A 15,176-nucleotide genomic window follows, 5' to 3' on the forward strand; every position below is an offset into this window, starting at 1 on the left:
ATTATCATGTGGAAAAAATGAAGTGGTTATAATCTGACTGACTATAACCTGACAATTAATAATGGAATATACTCGGCGTCCAACATCAGAGTATTGTGGCACTTCTTTCTTCAACTTGGTCAGAGTAAAATAATTCAACGACTCGAGAAGCTAGCATGCAACACCGAGACAAAGAAACCTGTATTCACTGAGAGAGCGCCGTTTGCGTGTTTTAGAAGTAAACTGTAAAACCCTTTATGCCATAGACTAGAACCAGACATAATTTTAACTCAAGAAAACAAAATGCATCCTTCTTCAATAGCAATCCAAAACCATTCTGAAATCTTAAATGCACTGTGTACGTACGGAACTAAAGTTCCTCGAATCCTTCTTCATCAGCATCCTCCTCTGTTCTTTCAAAATGGGACCTGAAACTCTCCATCTGTGAAGCCATACAAACAAGAGAAAACAGGGGTCAAAATTGCAAGGATGGCCTACAAAAGTAAATGTGAGCAGTCAGGTCCCCAATTACTCGACTATTGTGCAATCCTTTTCTTTCAGTTCATTTTGTCTATTCAAGCCCTTGCGCAGTTTGGTCTAGCTAACTGGGTCCATTTGGTTGCACCATTAACATGCGGGTGCTGCCACTGCCAATGTATGTTATAGACTATCAAGTATCAACTGAAGTAAGGGTACCACTAAACTCATCTTGCTTTAGAGATAATTATACTATTAGAATGACATATCAAAAACCTTAACTTTTTACATAAGGAGTGCTAACGAGAAATAGACTTTCTTCTAAACTATTTGAGCACATGCCAATCCCCAAAACTATCAAAGCCAAAATTGATGTTTAGTGTCTCCCATTGGTTGTATTACCTGTGCATCTGAAAATCGCAGCTGTTCAGCAACCAAAAGGACTCTGCCACATTGTTTCCTTGGAGGAGCTAGACCTAAGCCAAGATCCTTTGCAACATTTTCATAACCTAAGCCAAGATCCTTTGCAACATTTTCATAGTGAACAAAGCTGACCTGGAAACCCTGGGTAAAGAAAAGGTTCTCGAGCCTATCTTTCTCAGAGACCTGCATAGTGTAGGACAACGACACTGTTATTTGATGAACAATGTACAAGTATATAGATGTTCTTATATAGTAAGGACTTAAATCAACCATGTCTGCTGCTGCTGTCCAATCTGGAAAATGTGTCAACTCTCCTATGAAGATACTCCCCTTCATTGCTAAACTGCTTATAACGAGCAAAAGGCTTTCCAAGCTTGAAGAAGTGAACAGAGGTAAACCCTGCAATGACATGGCAATTTTGTTACACAAAATGCAGTTTCTAGAGCTTTTCTTATATTGAACAAAAGGCCAAACAGGTTCAAGCTTATATAGAATTTGCCAATGCAGATTAAATTATCTGATACAGTAGACATATAGTCATCAGGGAAGTAAAACTTCAAAAGGTATATTGCTCGCTGCTTGACATTTTGGTTGGGAAATGGTTGAACAGGATTTCTTGGAAGCATGGTATGGATCTGACAGTTAAGGTTTATTAGATGTAAGAGAGTTCTATAGGGAGGGGAGCAGGCCCTAGCGCGCACAGCCCCAACAAAACAGGTATACAATTCCATATATTCTTTACACATAGCATGTTTAGACCTGTTAGGGATATTTCCAAGTTTGTTATTTTCCATACACATATTTACCTTGTCCGCTGGCTATGAAATGACTGACCCTATTTCATTATCGATTAAGCAAAGTATTATCTTGTGTACCCTGTCAGCCTGTCCTCTCAAGTCCTGCCCTTGCATTTCATCTGCACCATCTTTGACTAAGTGTCATGTCACGAGGGTACAGGAGCATCTCCTCCATCTTAAATCATTAACACTCCCACCATGTTACAGACCAAACATAAAACATGACCCATCTAGTACTGCATTATGATAGGGTTGGTCCAGGAGTGCTTGTTGATTCTAGCACCAAGACAGTGCCCCATGTGTACAGCTGTGAGCATGTTGTAGGCCAAGCATAGTGTATGATGGCTACGGTAGTAGACACAGAATTTAACAAAACCAGATTTTCCAAAACTTCACTGAGAAATTAACCAGAAGCTCAGACCCAAACCTTGACCAGGCATGAAGTTTCCGAGTTTTTCAATTAAACCAGCTGAAACTAGCCAAAATAATCAAGGCCTTGCGTTTTATATTCCCATTTTTTTGCAGATTCGAAGTTATGGACAAATGCCAGACACGATTTATTACTGAAGCGGATCTGAGAGGACGTATTAGAGATGTGCACAAAATAGGCAATCCAGTGTATCGGATGGTCAGGTTTTGCTGGATTCTAGTTTGTTTGTTATGTCCAGTCTTGTCTTTGATTCTTGAGAATTCAATCTTCATCCTCACTATATTACTACTACTCCACACATATACAATTGAGCTAAAACAACAAAAGAACTAAGACAATTGCAGAATTTCACGTAGTACCCTGCACCCGCAAGAACATGCAGGAACGAGCCATTACTCAAAGACCACTACTTTTCCATACCCTGGCACACACCTGGTATGCAATGGATGGTAACTGAAGCATGCAGCAAGTGGTAATTGTGCAACTATGTCTTACGATAAATATGTTGGTTATTGTGAATGCAAATAAAAGAGAACACATAATCCATGGATCAAGATACAGCAATTAGTCCTTCAAAGGTGATGTCAGCTATTGAACTTCAAATACCACAAACTAATTCTAACGCAACATAATTGTGCCACATCCATAAAATATGCACCGCTGAATCTATAGCTAATATGTAAGCATCCTTGAACCAACTAGAATAAACTAGCAAGAAAAATGCACAAAAAGATTAGCAGATATTTGGTTGAACTGAATGGTAAGGCTAATTACCTGCAGTACCCACAAGCTCGGCCTATTTCCGTTGAAGCCATTTTTGCACAAGCCCTCCTGTAAATTAGGAGACTCTAAAGGAGTATGCAGCAAAACACAATTCCTGGGTATTTTTGCTCCTGCCCCTGTCATCATCCAAGAAATAAATAAAATTACAGGAGCTAGTGGTCATCAATTTTCAGCCTCGCAGAAATAAATCCAAATTTGGAAATAACATATAGCATTATTATTTTCGTCCTCCACAGTTACAAAAAGTAGAGACGTAGAAATAGATTCGCTAACACTGTAACAAAAATACTGCTTTGATGATTACATGTTTCTGTTAGCCTCGAATAAGATACATCTTACTGTTTCAGACATGTGAATAATTAGCACTCAGCGGACAAGTGAAATATTAAACGTTCATCTTCGATAACAAAGACATGCACCAGTTCCTCAGAAGGGCGAAAATAGGACTGCGCAGCATAATACTAGTCACACCTCTGAGTTGCTGGGCTGCTGCACTGAAGACTCTTCCAGGTGATACATCGTAGACGACAGACAACTTTGGCCAACTCAGCCTATATGGACGAGTGTCCATTCCATCTGTCAACAAAACAATCTATAAGGAATAAGCCTTGCTCCTCAGGTAGACTGGAAGACAACTGGCATAAATTTTAGGTAAATTTCAGTACCTGTCTAAAATTATCTGAACTGGTTATCAAATTTTGCAATTTATCATCAACATATCTAGTAGTTAGTCGATAATGGTCTGCACATGGCGTTAAATGCAAGGCGAGAGGTTCCGAAGCGTGATGTGCCACATCAAGCGAAAGTAGCACAGCAGCATATGGATCGATAAAAAGGGGATCTGCAACCACGGAATTACTATGAAACATTAGAATTGGCAAACAGTCATATTACTAGTCACTAAAAATAAATTCTAGAGTAATACTCTCCAGATATCATTATCTAAGCTTCGCAAAAACAAGATTCAAACAATTCTATCGTGCTTTACCTTGTCTGGGACTGAGACACTGTAGCTAATTTGGAAAACAAATGGTCATGCAAGATGCAACTAGAACAGGTAAAACTAAAGTAATCATGTGACGGCACAAAATGAAACATTGCAGCACATCATCAGGAACACAAATAAGATAAGAGCATACACATTTATGATTCTTTTTTACTTGCCTAAAATGAACTTATCTAGTTGTCAAGAGAAGATGTGATAGTATTGACATGCTAAATGGAATGTGCTTTGTAGCCGAGGATATATAGCTTGGCAGGCAGACAGCTCTTTCAAGCTTCAAATGTGAATAATAGAACCTACACAGTCATGATTTGGTGAAAAGATGCATGCTAACTAAAGTCAATGCGGAAATTTAGAAGAGCTCTGGATCATTGGGATTGATGCATTGGGATGAATGCTGAGATGTCTACCAGTAAAATATCTGCAAATGTCAGATCAGAGACAAACAAAAAAGATCTAGTGTGATAACTCCATAAAGGATAAGTTGGACCCTGAACAAATTCAGGCTGGACATAGGGGCAGAAGGAACCCTCCAATTCGTGGCCACGTCGTGCGTAACGCAGTAGTACCACACCGGCACAATCGTTGACTCAAACAAGCCAGAACACACGATGCGTACGGCTAACCTGGGCGGCGTGACTCCTCGTCCCTGAGGCGAGCGGCGTGGAGGGCGGCAAGGAGGAGCTGGTCGCGCTGCTCCGGTTCCGGGAGCGGGCCTCCGCGGCCCCGGGGGGTGTCGGCGCCGGCGGCGAAGGGGCCCGGTTGCAAGAGCGTCCTCTTCGTTCGGCAGTTCCAGGAGGAGGCGAGCGGAGGGGGAGCGAGACGCGGAGGTGGCCGGAGAGGCCGGGCGGCGAGCGTCGGCAGCACGAGCATGGCTGACGTCACATGCCCTACAGCCGTGACTGGTCCTCCCGTTCTCATATCATCATCTAGAAGACCCCTTCCTAATTCTTTCTTAAAATAAAAACCCTTATAAGAGCATCTCCAACAGGCGCGCTATATAGGCCGCGCGGCATAAAAACGTCCGATATAGCGCGCGCGGGAGGGAAAGTGGCGCTCCAGCAGGCGCGGTAAACGGCGCGGCGCTGTAAAAAATTTAGGGCGCGCGGCGTTTTGCACAATCCGGAGCGGCATATCCGGCGCGTCGGCTACGGCGCGCGGCATCGCTCGTCCAAGCGCGAAAATCCGCCGCGGCCGAAACTTCCGCCTCCGCGTCGCTGCCCCGAGCCCAATCCGTCGTCTCCGCGCGCCGCCGGCGATCCCGACGATGGACGACCCCTCCGGCAACCCGCCAACCCCTCCCTGCTCGTCACGCCCTCCGCCGCCGCCACTCCGCCGCGCCGCCGCCAAACCCTAGCGGCGGCGCCCGACGCCGGGAACCCAACGAGCCGCCGCGCGGGCGCTCTTCGTCCGCCGCGCGGGCGCCGCACGCAGCGGCGCCGCCGCGGCGCGGATGGCCGCGCGGGCGCCGGCACGCGCGGCCCGCGCGCGAGGAGGGAAGGCGCCGTCGACCAAACGGCCGCACCTCGGCCCCGCCGCCGTCGCGCCACCGAAGAAAGCGAAGGCGCCCGTCCCCCGCCGGCAGCCTCCTCCTCCGGCGCCGAACCGGGCGCCTCCTCCTCCTCCTCCTCCGCCGACCCGGCCGACGCCTCCGTCCGACAACCGCGCGGGCGCACATATGGTGGATGGTGAAATGCCCGAGAGGTAAAAAACACTACTTTTTTGTCGAATTGTGGTTTACATGCATACCTAGCCGATGGTAATGAATTTCATTGCAATGTAGAGTGGATGATGCGGCATTCATGGAGACAATGAATGTTGGATCCTCGTGAACACTTCCACTCACCGGCATGTTTGGAGGAGGCATGTTTGGAGGAGGCATGCCGACGTTTGGAGGAGGCATGGGAGGCATGGCCGGCATGGGAAGCATGCCCATGCCCACCATGGGAGGCATGGCCGGCATGGGAAGCATGCCCATGCCCACCATGGGAGGCATGGCCGGCATGGGAGGCTATGGAGGCATGGCCGGCATGGGAGGACCAAGCTATGGAGGAGTGTTTGGAGGGACCATGGGAGGCTCCGTGAGTGGTGTGTATGGGAGTATGGGAGCACCACCGGGAGGCTTCGTGTCTTCCATGAATGCTACTATTCCTCCTTCAACCCAAGATGACGAGGAGGAAGAAGAAGGTGTTGACTTGGAAAATGCGGAAGTGTGATATGCATTTGTGATATGCATTATGTGTTCCACTTTGTCCATTTGAACCATATGTCGTGTGTCATTGTTGAACTACGTCATTTTGTGTGTCCTTGTTGAACTATGTGATGTTGTTGCACTTTGTGTCATTTGTTTCATGAATTGTGAATGCAATTATGTGTGTTTATTTGATCTTTGTGAATGCAAAATAGTCTAGAAATCTGTTTTCCGCGCCGCGCGTGCTGTATTTTGCCGCGCCCGGCGGAGGACCATTTTTCTCGCGCGCGCACGCGCTGCATATTAGCGCGTCCGGCGGAGGAAAAAGCGGCACGGCGCGCGCTATCCGTTTACCGCGCGCGGATTCTTAGTTTTAGCGCGCGCGATATAGCGCGCTCGTTGGAGATGCTCTAAGAGCATCTCTAGCAGAGTCGGCATATCTCCGAATGCGTTCGGTCTTCCTAATTATAGAGTTTAGATGGTTTTTGTCACGACGCAGATCAGAAACCGAACTCGCGAACTGAAAAAGCGAAAATGAAACATCGCGGGAAAATCAAACTCGCGATTGAACCCATTTTGCTCCGATCAAGCTTGATTCATCGTTAATTTACATTAAACTAGCCAAAATACATGATAGTTGGACCTACTTTCGTTAATTTGAGATCTAAACTACTAGATTAGGCACCGGATTGTCACCGAGGCGCTTCCTGTCGGCGGCGGAGGGTTTTCCTCGCCGGCGACTCCTACGCGATGATGAGCGCCGCCACCGCGAACGCTGCCGCCTTCGCCGAGCTCCCGCAGGCTACAGGCAGCCCGTCTGCGTCGTCGTCGTTGTTGCCGCGTGGGGGTAGCGCTGGCAGCGACGGGCTACACGAGCCAGCGGGGGCACCTCCGCTTATGCTTCGTCGAGAGCCTCCACGCGCGCTTGCCGGCGTGCGATAGCACGCGGCCACTGCAGTGTCGCCCGCTTCCATGAGCAGTCGGAGCACGCCCGCCTCCGACCGTACACCCGGTGGACGCCGTGGTTCCTTCCCGCCGCTGATTCGGCCCCCTCCCCTACCTACTCGTCTTAACCGCCCCATTGCGGACGGAGGGGTGGTGGCAGAAGCGGCGAAGCGGCGTCAGAGGCGGCGGAATGGCTCGCCGGAGAGGAGGCAGGCGACTGGAGTGAAAGTGGTGGGGGGAGTAGGATTTGTAAATCGAACTCCCCTCTGCGGCCCTTTTTAATATGGGGTGGCCGCCCAGTTTCTCGGGGGCCCGAACTCGTTATACGGCCAGGCCGCGAGTTCGGGCTCCGTTTTGTCCCAGTTTCGGCCCTAACCCGTATTTCCGCCGGAGTTTTTCAGTTTTGGCTTGTTTTACGGGCTTTGCTAGAGATGCTTAAGTGATTAAATCTTAAATTCACTGATTTTTAGTGTTTTATTTTAGTTGAGAAAATAGACCCTCTTAAATTCGTTCAACCTCTAAATTTTTTTAGAGGGCACCCTGAACATGCCCATGATCCTTATATATTAAGTTTTAGAGGCGATTTAAAGCCAAACTGACGGTGCATGTATACGGTTAACACTGGTGGTTGGGGATATGTCACCTCCCACCAACACCTTCCGCCGATAGACACGCTGGAGTCTGGCTAAATTCCGGTGAACCTCAACTTAATCCATCCAGGGATAGATAACAATATATCGCAAAATACCGAAATCGGCCACCGCGGGTTCAAATTGGGACCCCCCCAGGCAGAGCGAGTTGGCCTCGTCCTCAACCTGGTCGTGGAGAAGGGTGGCCCGACAGGTCACGTCAGGTGAGTGTGCGTGGTGTGAGCGCAAGGGAGCTACTAGGCATAGGGGCAACAGCCTGGCTCGTGCGGACCAGGGGATGAGCGGGATGGAACGGATCAGACCGGCACACGAGCTAGGCGGGGCGGTGTGCAAGGGAACTCACGCCACGCGGTGTTTTGTGGGCAATGATCCTGGACTTGATTGTGTTTCTATGAAGTTTTGTGGGACATTAGCTATAAAAGAAAAGGATTGTTGTAATTTTTATTTTCTGTAGGTTTCTTTTTGTAATCGCACATTTGCTGCTTGCAGGCTCTAGGTTCATTGAGAACTTTACCCGTTAGAGAAGAAAAGAAAAAAGCCAGAAATTCAGTCTGCTTAGACCTTGTTTGGTACTTGAGTTTTTGTAGGATTAGTACGAATAATACTCTAAAGTATTGGGTGATCCGTTACGGTCATCCAACCCCTACAAAACTCTATCCACAATTCACTAGGTAGGAGCAAAATATCGAGATTGAGAAAAATATACTGTACTAAATTTGGAAGCCTTAAAAAAAACTGTATTGCTCTTGGAAGCGGAAGTGCGAGCAGTTTGGGTGGCTCGATCGGATCCGGCCCTGACCGTACCCGCACAAAGGAACCCAGAGCGCACGTGGCGCAGGTGCTCCTCGAATCTTTGGATCCTTTTCTGGCTTCGCACGGGCACGGCGGTGCCGTCACCGCCCCACCCACGTTGCATATTTTGGAAGTCTCGCAGAGGTCGATCGCTCCAAGATTTTCTGTCTCGTCCTGCACCCCATTCTTCATTCCTCCCTTTTTCTTTTCCCGAACAAGATCGCCGATCGGACAACCAACAAGGCAACAAGCAAAACTAGCACGGCAGTGACACCCAGCTCAACAGGATAAAACTTCAGGTTTGTTAGTTTTGGTGTTTCATAAAAAATTATTGAAATCCGTATTTAATTTGGGAGAATCGGGTGGCAAGGACTAGTACTACTCAAATTGCCCTATCTACCCAAATAACCAATGTATTGCACCAACTCAACTAACGATATTTCACTTTTAGCCTAAGCCCAACTAAAAGAAGATGCTCGAGTGCCAAGAACGCGCACTCCCTCCTCCCCTCGTCGCCACCATGTTGTATGACTCGTCTCGCGAGTCCCGAACTCCACCAGCGAGCAGCGCCTCGCTCCGACCTTTCGTCTCTCTTCGGCCATGCAGCCCTCTCCTCTCCTCCGGCGTCGTTGTCCTTCATCCACACCCGAGCCGCCCCAAAATGGCCACCGAGCTCGGCATATGCTTGAACCACCTCCGAGTCTCGCCGGTCACGGTGACCTCAAGCCTCGACGCTCCTAGCCTTGCGACGACCCTAGAGACTCCAGCATCGACGGGCGACGGCAAGGTATCCCAACACCAACCTCGACGGCAGTCGATGTAGTTCTTTCTTGGAAGCCTTGTGACTCGGAGTATCCAAACCCAAATTTCCAGGTACGCAAATCATCGATGACCGTAGATCCGTAATTACCACTTCTCTAAATAAACGAAATACACGGATAGATCCGGTGACCTACTACAGGTATTTGACTCTTTTTTTTTTTTGTGAAACACAATACAATCAAAGACGCCTCATACATACGCGGACACACTCACATTTATCGAACGCACACACGCACACACTACCCCTACGAAGACGCTCCAAGAAACTGCGTTGAATAATGCGTATACTGTAGATCAGAGTACCTGCCAGAACAGAAGAGATCCGAAGCGCTTTCGCCTTCCCTTCCTCTGCCAGGACACGCACGCCTACCAGATGCCGCTCTTCTCGCGGCCCACACGTCAGGTATCGATTCCCGCCGGCAAAACCGCCGGCCGCGGCCCCACCACCCTTGTCCCCACGTACCGTCCGCCAGAGCAACAGCGACTGCTCATTCCCACTGACTCGCGGGCCCAGCACAGCACGGTCCACCTGTCCGCCGCTCGACCCGCCACCTAGAAGCCGAGTTAGAAATAGCCACATCCACTCTCCATCTCCATCTCCATCGTCTTCCTCCCCACACTCCACACTCACGCCGCACACAGATCTAAACCGCCCCCCGCCGCCGGCGAGCCGTCCGTCCGTCGTTCCGTCCCCCCCCCCCCCCTCTGCGATGCAGTACAACAACCTGGGCCGCTCAGGCCTCCGGGTGAGCCAGCTCTCCTACGGCGCGTGGGTGACCTTCGGCAACCAGCTGGACGTCAAAGAGGCCAAGACCCTCCTGCAGGCGGCGCGCGACGCGGGGGTCAACTTCTTCGACAACGCCGAGGTCTACGCGAACGGGCGCGCCGAGGAGATCATGGGGCAGGCCATGCGCGACCTGGGCTGGCGCCGCGCCGACGTCGTCGTCTCCACCAAGCTCTTCTGGGGCGGCCAGGGGCCCAACGACAAGGGCCTCTCGCGCAAGCACCTCGTCGAGGGCCTGAAAGCGTCCCTCAGGCGGCTCGACATGGAGTACGTGGATGTGGTGTACTGTCATCGGCCGGATGCCACCACGCCGATTGAGGAGACGGTGAGGGCGATGAACTGGGTCATTGATCAGGGGTGGGCGTTCTACTGGGGCACGTCGGAGTGGAGCGCGCAGCAGATTACGGAGGCGTGGGGCGTTGCCAATAGGCTTGATCTTGTCGGGCCTATCGTCGAGCAGCCCGAGTACAACCTCTTCTCCCGACACAAGGTACTAATACATCAGCTTAATTCTACTACTCTTATGTTCTCTTAGTACTTGCGCAGGTCCTAATTTCATCTCTAATTATGCGGTGCTGCACTGTACTATTGTACTAGCAATGGATCGTTGACTCACCAGTGCCAGCCCCCTCTTGGGATGCTTTCAAGCCCCAGAATGTGCCTCCGTTGAAATTTGTAGGGGATAATTTGATTTAATGCAGTACAGCTCATAATAGAGCGAATTTGAGTACTACTGCACCCAAGTACCATGCCCCGTTAATTAGCAACGTACAAGTACAATTGATTGATGGTAGGAGGGGAATTTACTCTTGGATCATGCACAAACAAGTACCATTCCCCATTAGCAACCTACCTACACTCAAAGGACGGACTAAAGGAGGAGTACATGAGAATTGGTTCCCTTCAAAAAGGCGGCCTCGATTGCGCATCTGTCACTCGAGAGAGCGCTACTGTTCATTTTCAGTGATGGAGACTGCTTGCCTTTTGCCACTGGAACATATGAGAGTTGCAATCAAGGGACTAAGGGAGTATCACCTTTCGTGATGTGGCCTAGATGGCACTCGAGTAGCATAGCTCCTAAATCAGACGGAGGTGCTGGCTGTGCATTGTTTACTATACTTTTGCATCATAAAGTGTTCCAGGTAGACAGCAGCTGATAACGAAAGGTTAGGTGTAAGTAGAGACAGCTTAGGCCAGAAGGAAGATGCTTTACATGATTGTAGTTTGGATCATTGTTTGGTATTTAGTCTTGATCGAATAGACACTTTGATATTGGTCTTGTCCAACCAGAAAAAAGAGGCACCACCTGTCCTTGTCATTGTTGATCTGTGTATTCAATTGGCTGATGCCTACTTTTCCTGATTAACTTAATAAGCTGTCATTTAAGTTGTTTTTTAATATCTCATAAGCTAGTTAAGGGCTTGTATTTTAAGTTCACACAAGAGTTATCTCAACCTAGCTTCAGATCACTTAAAGTAGACTTGGGCACTTTCTTGATGCATTATAGTTGTCTATAATTGGTTTGGTGCTAACCTCTTGTAGTCTAGCATGTAGCTTCTAAAAGAAACATTTTGTGTTATTTCGACTTGTAACACTTTGGCAGTTGATGTTCAGGTGTGCTGCCATAGCATTTCAAAAGTGCAACTCCTCCTAAGATATTTTGTGGTTTATTTTGGACAAACAAGATTCCATGAGCATGTTATATGTTTTGGCAAGAAAACGAGCCCAGCCCGAGTGCTTCCGTAAAGGAACCTTCTGATAACAAAAAAAAGTTGCAACAGTACGGGTCATTTGCAGTTTTCAAAACTGGGTCTTGAGCTAATTTTGCAACTTGGTGTTCTTGGAAAAATAAGTCATTTTTGCAACCTGGAAATTGTAGCCGGAAATCAAGTACTCCGTAGTACAAGGAATATAGCTTTCTATGATGTATTATACTAGGGGTCTATAATTGGTTTGGTGCTAACCTTTTGTAGTCTAGCATATACCTGTCTAAAAGAAACATTTGCTGTTATTTCGACTTGTAATAGGTATCATTCTTCATTTCCCAAATTGCATGTTCCATAAAGTGAACATCATTTCGAAACTTTCTGGGGACTACTTATTATGATGTACCATGCAGAATTCTGTAAGCAGTACTACTTTACAGTCTATGAAATGGTCAGATCTTATTTGTTGGATGCTTAGTTACCAATTGGAATATTAGTCATATGAAACACTCTGCTATGGAACTGCCAAAGCACATATTTAGATCCGTACATTATGTTTTATTCGTGTCTATCTGGAGTTTGTTTCTTGTTTGCGCTGGCTACCTTTGACAGTCGACTGAGCAAGTATCAGCTCGGCTTTTATCACCGATGTGTTGTGGACTATATTTTTGGAATATTAGTCAAAACACTTTATGGTGTCAGCAGGTATAGGTATTCACATCATTGTGTCACAAAAACTAAGAAATGTTCTGTATTTTTGCAGGTTGAGTCTGAGTTCGTACCTCTTTACAATACTTATGGCATCGGATTGACTACATGGAGTCCTCTAGCTTCAGGAGTTCTCACTGGGAAGTATAGCAAAGGGAATATTCCTGCTGAAAGTCGGTTTTCCCTCGATAATTACAAGGTAATTACGGAAACTTTTTCACTGTATTGCACACGTGTGATGCTGCTTTTCCTCTTAAATGAATTTAAAATATTAATGCCACCTGCTTGAGACGATCCCTAAGAAATTAGCGATGCTTATTCTGTTTTATGGCGTTCTTCCATGCCATTTAATCTGAATGTCTGTAATAGTCTATCCATTCTTAGACACTTTTTGACCTGACGTGTATTATTGCGAAAATGATCCTGAGGTGAGTGCTTTGTTTCTCTCCCCAGAACCTGGCGAACAGGTCCCTCGTTGACGACACACTTAGAAAAGTGAACGGGCTGAAACCTATTGCTTCTGAGCTTGGCGTTTCGTTGGCCCAACTTAGTATCGCCTGGTGTGCATCGAACCCCAACGTGTCGTCTGTCATTACTGGAGCCACTAAAGAAAGCCAGGTACATTGCATTGGCCTCTTTTTTTAGCGTAAGATAAATCCTTACCACACCATTTTTCCCGCTACTAGTAATACTAACCCATCACTTGGCAACCCCATGATTAACAGATTGTTGAGAACATGAAGGCTCTCGAAGTCATCCCCCTGCTGACCCCAGAGGTCCTTGAGAAGATTGAGGCGGTTGTCCAGAGCAAGCCGAAGCGCCTCGAGTCATACAGATGAAGCGGTTTTTACAAGTGTGAGGGATTTGGCGTTCACCTTGTGGATTTTCTTCTAGCCAGCTTTTATCTCCACTGCCCAATTTCCTGAACCTGTATGCCTCGTTCCGTGTAGTCGTTTATATGCACAGCGTGTGAAACATTTCTCTTGTGGACATGATGATACTTTGTTACAGACGTAGTCTGTTCCGTGTGTATCTTGTGGATGGATGAATGGATGGCATCTTTTGTGATTCCTGTAATGTTCTGCCTGGACCGTTGCTACGCTGTCGTACTGGCCTGTTTCTCCTGCCATTGTTTAGCTGTGGCGAGGACCGCGAATCTGGAGAATTTGTCTCCCTGGTTCTCTTTCCTTGGTCGAGCTGCAAGATTTCAATGGCAGGCAATCCAGTACCACCACTAAGTTTTGTTCCTTTGTTTTTGAACTTCTGATGTTGCAGGCCTCTCTGTTTTGGGTGGATGGTAAGGAAGAGAAGAAAGAAATTAACTTGTTTGCTGCTACCGCTTACAGAATACACGGTCTGTATGAAATTTATGACGAAGATGAACAGTGAAATTGATGTGATCCAAAAGTGTCCAAAGCAGGGCATCTACTGAGATCATGATTTGGGCGTGTGCTTTCTGCTGGTCGGCAAGGAAATCTAGCCGTTTGGTATTGTTAGTTAGTTAGTTGACAGTACACATTGTCTAAGCAAAGCTATCAGCACTCCCTCCCAGGGCTCTGTCTGCTGGAGCTGCCTTCTCATCTCACAGCTAAACATATCAGAGTAAGCACAGGTACAATCTTCTGCCACACAAAGAAATAGCATGCTCGCACTGACGGACGTGTAGGTGGCAGGAAAAAAAATTACATATCTCAGAAGAAGTAACCAGGACAGGAGGCAAAAATAGAATTAAGCCCAGAAGAAGTCGCCAGAAGCAGACATTAGCTTCTGCTATCTTAACTACGTAGAAATAATCACACGACTATGCCACAGACATTGGCTGCACAAACGTGGTGTCGAACGCGTTCAAAGCTCGGCTCTAACTCTTTCATCAGCTCACCGGGTGCTCTCATGTTCTCCCTCTTGTTGGAGTTACAATTCTGTGAATAGCTTGAACTCGTGGTCCTGCGGTAGAATGTTGGCAAAACAGCATTGTCAATCAAGGTAGGGCAAAAATAGTTACACATGTTATATGGTGATTGCAATATTGAAGTCTTCAAGTGCTAATTTTTTTTTATCATCCAGCCACCATTGTGTTATAGACAAAACAATGATGCATTCTAACTAAAAGTTCCTTCAAATGCTTGGCTAATTGTTGATCACATGAAAGAGGTAAGAAAGAATCTAACCAAGACCACTGGCATCAGATGTCCTCATGATCCTAAGCCTTTTCACGGAACCAACAAACATTCTGCACACCAAACATCCGGAGAATTATTCCGAGGAACTCGGAAGCTTGTAAGTACAATATCTTACTAGTGTCGAGCATGTATAATTATAGATGCACAGTCCAGAGGGCTTACTCCCAAGGGACATCTCCAACAAGCATCCAGTCCCCATCTCTGTCTTCATATGTCAGCTGGTATTCAGAAGAGTTGTCTAACAGCCTGGGCGACTTCGTGCTACCTGATAATTCCAAGACAACAATACGATGAATAAGAACACATCAAAAGCTTGGAAGATTTATACAGTATTTGCAATTAAAGTTGCCATCAACTTCTTAAGTAGAGTACTCCAATATGCAACTATGAATGCCCGAAGATGCTGCACTTCACCAACACGACTGCCATAACTGTAGCACCATAAATCTAATGCAGTCACATTGAACTGACAGATCATGGAATCAAACATGAGGTTAACGATTTAT

At 47.2% G+C, this 15,176-nt stretch overlaps 2 protein-coding genes and 1 long non-coding RNA gene across 5 annotated transcripts; 1 reads left to right on the forward strand and 2 right to left on the reverse strand.

The window, feature by feature from the left end:
- Positions 1-234: 234 nt before the first annotated feature.
- LOC124688917 (O-methyltransferase 1, chloroplastic-like) lies at positions 235-4,771 on the reverse strand. 3 transcript variants are annotated; one of them, XM_047222539.1, is made up of 8 exons: positions 4,519-4,771; positions 3,555-3,730; positions 3,361-3,481; positions 2,881-3,005; positions 1,150-1,278; positions 966-1,062; positions 859-932; positions 235-421 (listed from the first exon to the last, which is right to left on the reverse strand). In XM_047222539.1, exons 1-8 carry the CDS (start codon positions 4,763-4,765, stop codon positions 350-352), a joined length of 1,041 nt encoding a protein of 346 aa, XP_047078495.1. In that variant the 5' UTR covers positions 4,766-4,771; the 3' UTR covers positions 235-349. The 3 variants fall into 3 exon arrangements, with proteins under 3 accessions (XP_047078495.1, XP_047078493.1, XP_047078496.1); XM_047222537.1 differs by having other exon boundaries at positions 859-1,062; XM_047222540.1 differs by lacking the exon at positions 3,555-3,730 and having other exon boundaries at positions 859-1,062; positions 3,361-3,465.
- Positions 4,772-10,002: 5,231 nt separating this feature from the next.
- LOC124693538 (probable voltage-gated potassium channel subunit beta) lies at positions 10,003-13,558 on the forward strand. The gene is made up of 4 exons (XM_047227016.1): positions 10,003-10,566; positions 12,546-12,689; positions 12,944-13,108; positions 13,216-13,558. The coding sequence occupies exons 1-4, from the start codon at positions 10,003-10,005 to the stop codon at positions 13,327-13,329; spliced, it is 987 nt and encodes a 328-aa protein (XP_047082972.1). The 3' UTR covers positions 13,330-13,558.
- A 455-nt stretch (positions 13,559-14,013) lies between these two features.
- LOC124688919 lies at positions 14,014-14,965 on the reverse strand. The gene is made up of 3 exons (XR_006998669.1): positions 14,833-14,965; positions 14,659-14,720; positions 14,014-14,434 (listed from the first exon to the last, which is right to left on the reverse strand). It is a non-coding gene; the product is annotated as an uncharacterized LOC124688919 (long non-coding RNA).
- Between the last annotated feature and the right edge of the window lie 211 nt (positions 14,966-15,176).

The sequence above is a fragment of the Lolium rigidum genome, chromosome 2, assembly GCF_022539505.1.
Source record: "Lolium rigidum isolate FL_2022 chromosome 2, APGP_CSIRO_Lrig_0.1, whole genome shotgun sequence".
Lineage (NCBI taxonomy): Eukaryota > Viridiplantae > Streptophyta > Magnoliopsida > Poales > Poaceae > Lolium > Lolium rigidum.

What these genes read in the sequence shown, in the direction of transcription:
- LOC124693538 (XM_047227016.1), top strand. Translation starts at nt 10,003, where the DNA reads ATGCAGTACAACAACCTGGGCCGCTCAGGCCTCCGGGTGAGCCAGCTC. An exon ending in ACCTCTTCTCCCGACACAAG is followed by an intron (nt 10,567 to 12,545) that starts GTACTAATACAT and finishes GTATTTTTGCAG; the next exon opens with GTTGAGTCTGAGTTCGTACC. An exon ending in TTTCCCTCGATAATTACAAG is followed by an intron (nt 12,690 to 12,943) that starts GTAATTACGGAA and finishes TTCTCTCCCCAG; the next exon opens with AACCTGGCGAACAGGTCCCT.
- LOC124688917 (XM_047222537.1), bottom strand. Translation starts at nt 4,765, where the DNA reads ATGCTCGTGCTGCCGACGCTCGCCGCCCGGCCTCTCCGGCCACCTCCG. An exon ending in AGCAGCCCAGCAACTCAGAG is followed by an intron (nt 3,006 to 3,360) that starts GTGTGACTAGTA and finishes GGATGATGACAG; the next exon opens with GGGCAGGAGCAAAAATACCC. An exon ending in GGACAGCAGCAGCAGACATG is followed by an intron (nt 1,063 to 1,149) that starts GTTGATTTAAGT and finishes TACACTATGCAG; the next exon opens with GTCTCTGAGAAAGATAGGCT.